At 41.4% G+C, this 8,924-nt stretch overlaps 1 protein-coding gene across 1 annotated transcript; it reads right to left on the minus strand.

Annotated features, from left to right (window-relative positions):
• Positions 1 to 5,009: 5,009 nt before the first annotated feature.
• LOC122077312 (probable disease resistance RPP8-like protein 2) lies at positions 5,010 to 6,075 on the minus strand. Its single transcript, XM_042643226.1, has 2 exons — positions 5,965 to 6,075; positions 5,010 to 5,867 (listed from the first exon to the last, which is right to left on the minus strand). Exon 2 carries the CDS (start codon positions 5,768 to 5,770, stop codon positions 5,183 to 5,185), a length of 588 nt encoding a protein of 195 aa, XP_042499160.1. The 5' UTR covers positions 5,771 to 5,867; positions 5,965 to 6,075; the 3' UTR covers positions 5,010 to 5,182.
• Positions 6,076 to 8,924: the final 2,849 nt, after the last annotated feature.

An 8,924-nucleotide genomic window follows, 5' to 3' on the forward strand; every position in this document is an offset into this window, starting at 1 on the left:
GTCGGCATCCCTGAAAGCACCGATTTAACCAATTCCACCCTACCTGCCATTGACAACAATTTCCCTTTCCAACCCGCCAGTCTCCCCTTAACCTTGTCCATAATCGGCAACAAAGTATCTTTTTTAATCCTTCCCTTGAAGATTTCCACACCTAGATACCTTGTAGGGAAGGTACACATGGGAATGCCTAAAGTTTCAGATATTCGATGCTTCCTGGAAGGTGATATTTTTCCCAAAAAAAGTTTGCTTTTTTCTAAGCTGATGCCCTGCCCAGAAAACTCTTGGTACTTTAGAAGAAATTCTTTAAGAGTCCTCACATACCTCATAGAAGCATTGGAGAAGATGAAAATGTCATCTGCAAATAGAATATGGGCAGGAGTTTTGACACCGCGAGGCCCATGAATTGGCTTCAATTGATTAATCTCGATCAGATGCTTTAAACCTCGCGATAGCACTTCCTCCGCAATAATAAAAAGCATGGGAGATATTGGGTCCCCTTGCCTCAGCCCTCTCTCCACACCAAAATATCCCTGTGGACCTCCATTAATCAAAATCGATATCTTGGAGGATATCAAAATTTGGTTCAGCCATGTTATCCACTTCTCTGTGAATCCAAAGCGACGCAGCACCTGAAACATAAAGGACCACGAAAGAGTATCATATGCTTTCTTGATGTCAATTTTTAATCCCAGACCTCCCCCTCTCATAGAAGCAAACATCATATTGGCCAGTTCTGAGGCCACACTGATGTTGTCATGGATTAACTTTCCTTTTTGAAATGCCCCCTGCTCTTCAGATATCAGCCTAGGGAGCAAATTAGCAAGCCTCATTGCCATTATTTTGGAAAGAATTTTACAATAAAAATTCCCCATACACAGTGGCCGGAATTTATCGATTGAAGATGCTCCCTCCTCCTTAGGAATAAGTACCAAAAAATTGTTGTTCACACCATTGGGCAATTGACTAGTACTAAAGAAATACTTAACTGCATTGCACACCTCTAACTCGACAATATTCCAGCATCTTCTAAAGAAAGCTCCAGAAAATCCATCCGGACCAGGAGAGCTATCTGGGTCCAGGTCCCAAACAGCTCTTTTGATTTCTTCATTCCCTGGTAAGACATCAAGCATATAGTGATCACCTTGATGAAGAACCATAGGTATGGCATCAAGGAGCTCCACATGCTCCACTAAAGGCACAGCTTTGTAAAATTGCTCATATGACTGAACTGTATAATTCCCTATCTGGTCATTACCTTCCACCAAAGTCCCATCAGGAGTTTTGAGGCTTCTTATAGAGTTTCTGAGTCTTCTCATTTTAACAGAAAAATGAAAAAACCTAGAATTGCGATCCCCTTGCTTCATCCATCTAACTTTGGCTTTTTCGGCCCAAAGTTTTTCATGGTTTTCCATTGCTTTTATTAGAGAGGTCTTCGCATCCGCTTCTAACCCAAACAAATGATCATCCATGCCATTTATTTCAATAGTCTGTTGCACCTGCGCTAGCTTATCCTTGGCTTCCTCAAGGGCTTTATTGAAATTCGGGAAAGCCTCTCTCCCCCAATTACGGAGCACACCCTTCAGCCTTTTGAGTTTCAGCATGAGAACAAATATCGGATTCCCTGAGACCCACTCTTCCCATGATGTGGCAACTACCTGCTCAAAATCTCCATGTTCCATCCAGAACTTATGGAACCTAAAGGGGCAATTAACGGGCCGTTGAGATAAAATTGAGGTGAACAATAATGGGGAATGATCCGAAGCAATTCTAGGGAGGACCCGTTGGCCACAATCCTGGAAAAAGTCAATCCATTCTTCATTACAAAAACATCTGTCCAGAACCGCCGAAACATTACCACGACGTCTATTGTTAGACCAGGTGAATTTCCTCCCCGATGATGGCACTTGGGCCATCCCACAAGCATCCACCAGAGCACCAAACTCAGCAGCTGAACCCATACTAAAATTCCCTGGCCCCCTTTTTTCATGGGAGAACAAAGTCGCATTAAAATCCCCAATTATAGCCCAAGGGAGAAGAGGCTGGGGGAGATCAGCCACTAGCTTCAACCACAGATCCCTTCTTCCTACTCTAAAGCTGCTGGCATGAATGAAAGAAATCTGAAACCATTTCGATTCCCACTTAATAATAATCGAAATGTGCTGCTCAGACTCAGAGACAACAGCTGGGGTGTTCAAATTTCTCTTCCATAAAATCCACAAATTAGAGGGTTTCCCTACTCTACAGTTGTAAATGAAAGAACTATTGAATCCCAATTTATTAAAAAATAAATTTGGAAAGGCACTTACCTCAATCATCGGCTCTGCTATACATAAAATGTCCGGAGCTCTATCCTTAATAAAATGTCGTAAGGCATTCCTGCCTGCCGCCTTCTTAATTCCTCTGATGTTCCAGAAGAAAACCTTCATGATCATTTACATGGAGGCAGAGTAGTGAGCAGCCTCATCATTCTGCTCTGTCTCAGAAACGTGCTTACCAAGTCTATCCGACCCTTCAACACGCTGCATGATCATATCTATTTCTTCCACTTCCTTATGATGAATAACTACTCGGCCTTCCACCAGGCACGATTGAGAAAGCTCAGTCAAATTATTCTCAGCCCCCTCCCAAACTTGGCCCCTGCCACTCTTTCCCCCTCTGCCACCCCTACCACCTGGTTTGTAATTAATTTTGCGCCGTGGTCGTAAAGCACGCACCATTTGAGAGTACTCCCTCTGTGTCTGAGATTCCCTGACCTGAATATCACCCTCCCTGTGATCGCTCTCCTCACCTGAGGCCTGCGATTCATTCTCAGACGGGTTAGAAGACCGGGTCGACCCAAGGACATCCACGTCCAAAATATTATCCACTCTCTTCCCAACACCCATCGGATCCACCCCAGCCATAGCATTGTGAGGAATATTCTCAATTGGGAAATATTCTTCACCATTTAAGTCCACCACTAAATCTTGGCACTTAAGGTAACCCTCCACGTTTGGCTCATTACAGATTTGGGAAGTATTCCCATTTGCTGCATCTACCATTCTGGTAGGAGACCGCATATACCTTTCCTTTTGGGAAGTATTGTCGTCCCTGCCAGCTTCCTGGCCGCCGCCGACCTTATGAGAAGGCTGCTCAACAGCAGTTTTCCCCACCGTTTTACCTCTACATTGGTTCGCATGATGTCCCAGTTTTTTGCACGAGAAGCATCGAACCATATTGTCTTCGTAGACGATTCGCTGATTGAACCAGAATATCGTCTCCTTTCCCGGTTGTCTTCGTTCCACTTGCACCTCCTCAACTCTAACGCCATTGAGCTCCATCTCAACTTGGACTCTTGCATAATTACCCATCGTTGCTTTTAATGTTTTATTGTCCAGGGCGACAGGCCTTCCTGCTACCTTTGCCATGGTCAATAGGATTCTCTCATGCCAATACTCCATGGGAAGCTCAGGGAATCGGATCCAAACAAGCTTAGTGTGAGAGTAATTATCATTAATATTGAATTCTGGGCGCCATCTCTGAAAGCGAATAATTTGTCCCCCTACTTTGATCGGTCCTCTCCTCCATATTGAGGCCATATCTCCCTCCTTCTCAAAACGAAATAGAATAAAACCCTTCCCTAGGGGAGAAAGGTTCACGTTCCCCTTTAGCCTCCAACTCGCAACCACCTCGCGCCTAATATCATCCATAGATACAAACCTGAAGTTAACTTTGCCTATCAGCGCAAAGGAAAAAAGTCTCCAGTTTCTCTTCATACGCTTCCTGTGGAATCACTACCCTCATCAGAGATCCAACACGAATCGGATTTGGGAGATCTTCCACATCAGGGAGAGTCTTCTTTGTCACCGTAGCATAAGATTTGCGGGCTTTCCGATCCACAGGCTGTCCATCTTCATTATTTCTCTCACCCTCCCTCTCCTCCCCTTGCTCCACCGCAGTACCATGCACCACATCAGGAGTGGAGGGACACGCAGGGCGCAAAAAGTCCGTGATCAATCGTTGTTTGCCTCTGTCCAGCAGCCGGCCATCGTTTCTTTCCCCTGTCAGGCAGGTCGCTCGATCTCCTTCACCCATCACAAGCCCCGGACAGATCTCCGACAACCTCTCTTATAAGACTCTCATAGCAACTCCTGAGATATGTCGCTGTAAAGATTGCACAATGGAAAGCCTCCTTCGGACGCCGTGAGACCTTCGGATCTGCTCGGCTGCTTGGATCTGCTCGGATCTGCTCCTGGATTTTAATCTTTAGCTCCTTTGTATTCCTCTTCTTCCTGCAATTGGATGATGAACCAAAGCCGAACCAAGGGAGGAAGCGTGCTGGGCGTGTGTGAGAATCTTCCTTCTCAGAATCGTTTTCAAGCTCAGCCGAGGAAACCAGTTGGTGTCCGAAGGTTCGATCCTTCACTACTTCTTCTCATTCTCCTCCTCTTGATCCTCTAATTCAATCAGTCAGTGCTACTTCCTTGAGAGGTGAAGCGTGAAACCAGTGTTTTCCAAATGAAGAACAACGAACAAGATCAGGGGACCAAAGAAAACAGATCTGAGATCTGACACTAAAACAACATCGCCGATCGTCTGTGAGTCTTGAGATCCTTGGCTGCGATCGTTCGCTCTCAGAAATAGCAGATCGGCTCGTTCTTCGCAAAGTTGCAGAGGTGAGATCCCCGACCCTCTCTCCAAGTTGCAGAGTTGAGCTCCAACCTGCCCTTTTCCTTTTTGGCGTCAAACCAGTGTTTTCCAAATGAAGAACAACTAACAAGATCGGCTACCAACGAAAACAGATCTGAGATCTGACACTAAAACAACATCGCCGATCGTCTGAGAGTCTTGAGATCCTTGGCTGCGATCGTTCACTCTCAGAAATAGCAGATCCAGTCAGCTGTTTTACTTACCTTAACCGAAACTGGAATATCGGACTCGGACTTGGACGGCGGCGGCGGTGGCTTCGCAGCTCCACGGCGGTCTTTTTTTCTGACCAATCTTTAATCCCCCATATATCATCTATTACAAAGAGATAGTTCTTCTCTTTGAGACATTCAGAAAGCCTTTCTTTCAAACTTTCAACCTTCATTGATGCCAACATCTTTTCTTCTGCAAAGGTGAGTAGCTCAACTTGTTTGATGATATTGAACAAAACATCTTCCATTCCATCCATGCTTGACAATCAAAGTGCCTTTTCACATCAACTCTGTCGTAGATTTTTTGAGCACCCCACTCCGCCCATACCTGTAATTGAAACAACACCAAACGATACATTGGGCTCCTCCTTCATCAACAACTTCGCAAGCTCATCAGCTTCGCTTTGAAGGCCTACAACATCGACGAAACCGTGTGAACCTCGATTGGCACATGTTTGACTCACCTTTAAATGCTGAATCCTAAAAATCGTTATGTGAACTGAAAGACGCTGGATCCTTCCTGTGAACTTTCGGATTTTCCCTATTAGCTTGTGAGTCATACAAAGAAATTTTGGGAACATGACAATCTTCATAACAACATTCTCTTGCTGTCTCAGAGCTTCTTCATATGCAAATAGGTCGAACGCATCTTCTGCCTCGAAGACCAACTCTCTGAATTGTCTCACCCCCACTTTCACTACTGGGTCATTGGGGTATATTGCTTCTTCGCCCATCAGATAGGCAATCATCTCCCGGAGTTGTTTGCATAATGAGTCCACTTCTGGCTTCGCTAGAAAGAGATAATTAGTTTGATCCATTTGGAGGGAGCCTAGTTTCTGTACAATAGGAAGGATCATACTCGCAGCAGCCATCTTTTTTTTTTGTTTTTCTTTCTTTTTCTACTTGCATAACATCAATAGCTTACTCTTATTTTAATCTCTTTCTCACTGTATCGCTCCTTTACACAATCTGTTGTATATAAATCCATCCATGTATTATAAGCATATAAAACTTATTTTTCAGAATTTAAAAAATAAAATAAAAATAAAAAATCATACTACCATACCATCTCCAATTTGGAAATCCTCGTCCAAAAACGAAAGAGAAGAGGGGCTGCAAGAAATTTTCAGCCGGGTGACGTTGATTCTGGCTGGGATTACTCTCTTTTCTCCAAAATCCTCTACCTCTCTCCGCGTGGTCTCTCTCAGCACCAATGGAGAGTTCCTCTCATTGCTCTATCTCTCTATCCCCCTCGGATTCTATATTAGCTAGGAAAGTCGGATCTTCTCAATCTTCTTTCTCCGTATTTCCTTCCCAAGATTATCTCCTTCCATGTATGTATTTTACTTCCTAAAAACCTTCCCTTTCCTCCCTTATTGTCTCACACACACCCGGACCCACGCACGATTCTTAATTCTCTCTTTATTTCCACTATTCCTCCTCCTGCCCTTTTTTTCTTCCTTAAGGCTTTGTTTGATAGCCAAGAGAAAGAAAAGAAAAGAAAAGAGAAAGAATAAAATGAAATGAAATGGTGAGAAAATACAAAGAGTAAAATGTATGTTTGGTTACTATTTGGTTACTATTAGAAGAGAAAAAAAGAAAAGAAAAGTTTTCATATTTTCTCATATTTTCTTATCTTTTTGGCAAGGATTTTTTTTTTTTTTTTTTTTTTTTTTTGAGCAAAAGAAAACTTCACAATTCCTAAAGGAGAATTTTGAAATTCAAAATTGAATCTTCTCTTGAGTGAAGACATACCAAGATTTCTTAACCCAACAAAAGTACAAGTTTAGTACCTTTTTCTTTTCTTTTCTTTTCTTCTCTTAGCTACCAAACACAGCTTAAATCTCTCCAAATTCCTCCAGCCACGCTCCCGTTCTGACCAATGGGGTCTTGACAAGTCATTATCATGAAGCACCCTTAAAAAAAATAATAATAATAATAAAATAAAAAATTAAAAAAATTAAAAAAAACTTCGACAATGCGATGTTTTATCTTGACAATACATTTTTTATCTACCATGAGACAACCTTCCATTTGTGAGCACCTCTGGTCTTTGGGGTGTCACTATGTTCTCAGACTGATACCACCAGCTTGCATGAAATACATCTGATCTGTGATTATGTTTTATAGAATGATGGATCATATACATGCTCCTCGGTTTTGTGTCATATATTTTATGAAAGCCACACACTTATTATTGGGCTTGTATTTGCCTAATCTAGGTTGTCTTTGGTCCATTACATGTACAAGGGTAAATTTGTAATTGCATGTGGATTAGGGTTTTTAGAGTGTATATAGATTCTCTGGGAAAACCCTAAGTATAAGCAAAGGTGATTACATAGTGCGGTGGAGAGTGGCGTACAATGTTTTTCTGGTTAGTGAAAAATTCTTTGCTTCTTTAGGATATGAAGCCCAAGGGGTTAGCATAGTTGGCTTGGAGGGGACACGGTACTCCGCCTCAGGAAGCAAGGTCCCGTGATCAAACCTTCACTGCTACACCTAACTTCTTGGGGCCACCGCACGAGAGTTTCCATCTCAGATTGACCCGGTTCTGTGTAAGTGGTATCACAATGACCCCAGGGATTAGTTAGGTCAAAGATTCAGACACGCTTAGTATAAAAAAATTAAAAAAAAAATGCATTATTGCCAAACTACATTAAATTCCTTTCGTTCGTATATGATTGTTTGTTTGGTTTCTTGCTCACGTTTGCATATTCTTCCCAACATATATTTAATACCTATGCTTCTTGACAAGATACATTTTGTTAACCTAAACAATAAATTGAATCAGCACATAAAACAACAATTCAGTAAAAATGAATATCAATTTATTTTCACAGTATTTTGGATGGTTTTAAACTGGTCTAGGTTCACCAGGAATCAGGGTTGGTTATCAGATAAAAAGCTTCATCTACCTCTCTCATTACTTGTTCTAACATCCCGGCAAACCCCTATGAATTCTAATAAAAACTAAAGAAGCATCAACCAAGTGGGATGGCAGTTGAAATTGGTGGAAGGAGGTAAAAGGCAGGAAAGTCTATGATGCCTTAATTCATGTCATTCATTGTTTCTCCCAAGAAGTGTTTTCCATTTTTTTTCCAAAATCCATGTCGTTCTATTTTGATTAACCTCATCTTATGTTAAAATCATAAGGGGCCTGTTAGATTGGAGTGAGCAGTTTTTTTTAGATTGGCCCTTCCCTTGTATTATATATTTGTACTAAATAGTTCTGCTACTTGATGTGCTGGAAGGGTATGAGATTTTGTGAATAAGGGTGTCTTACAGTTTCCTACTTAGATTTCATGCTATTGAAATGGCCAAGTGGTAAAATATAGTTTTGAAATATCCAAGATTATCTAAGAAGGTTCATATCAATAGATGGAAAGATAAATAATTGAATTTGAGTTTGAACTTTGATAAGTGAATAATTTGATTGTTGCAATTACCACATCATCTTTGATGTTATAAAAATGAACATGCAGTCTATAGATTTTCTAATGAATTTTTCTTTCCCATTAAAATTTCAACAAAAATGATTTTTTTTGTATTTATTTTACGGGAGAGGGTTTCATAGAACAATAGTGAAGTTTTGGAACTAATAGGAGGGTAGGGTGACGAATTGTCCAATAGTGATGAACATTTAATGAGGAGAGTAGTTGTGGGACCCATGGATGTTACATGAGTGGGTGTGCGCAAGAATCTTAATAGTAGCGTCATGTGCTTCCTTTTTCCTTTATTTTATCAATGTCAATCCATCTCCTAAAGTTGATAAAGAGAGCTGAGTTGATTTGCTCAAGCTTCAAAATTGAAACCATATGTATAAAGTTTATTCAATTCACCTTATTCTATTTTGCCTCCTTTTTCATCATCTGTCCTTACTTTCTAGTTTCTAGTGAGGGATTTTCTGTAAATGACTCATGAGTCATGACCACAATGAGGACCGTCTTTCTTAACTATCCAAAAGGATTAAAACAGCAAGTTAGGGCTCCCCCCTTTGATTGCAACTTGCAAGTAAAAATAAGGGAA

This window comes from Macadamia integrifolia, chromosome 4 (assembly GCF_013358625.1).
Source record: "Macadamia integrifolia cultivar HAES 741 chromosome 4, SCU_Mint_v3, whole genome shotgun sequence".
Taxonomy (NCBI): Eukaryota; Viridiplantae; Streptophyta; class Magnoliopsida; order Proteales; family Proteaceae; genus Macadamia; species Macadamia integrifolia.

What these genes read in the sequence shown, in the direction of transcription:
- LOC122077312 (XM_042643226.1), bottom strand. Translation starts at nt 5,770, where the DNA reads ATGGCTGCTGCGAGTATGATCCTTCCTATTGTACAGAAACTAGGCTCC.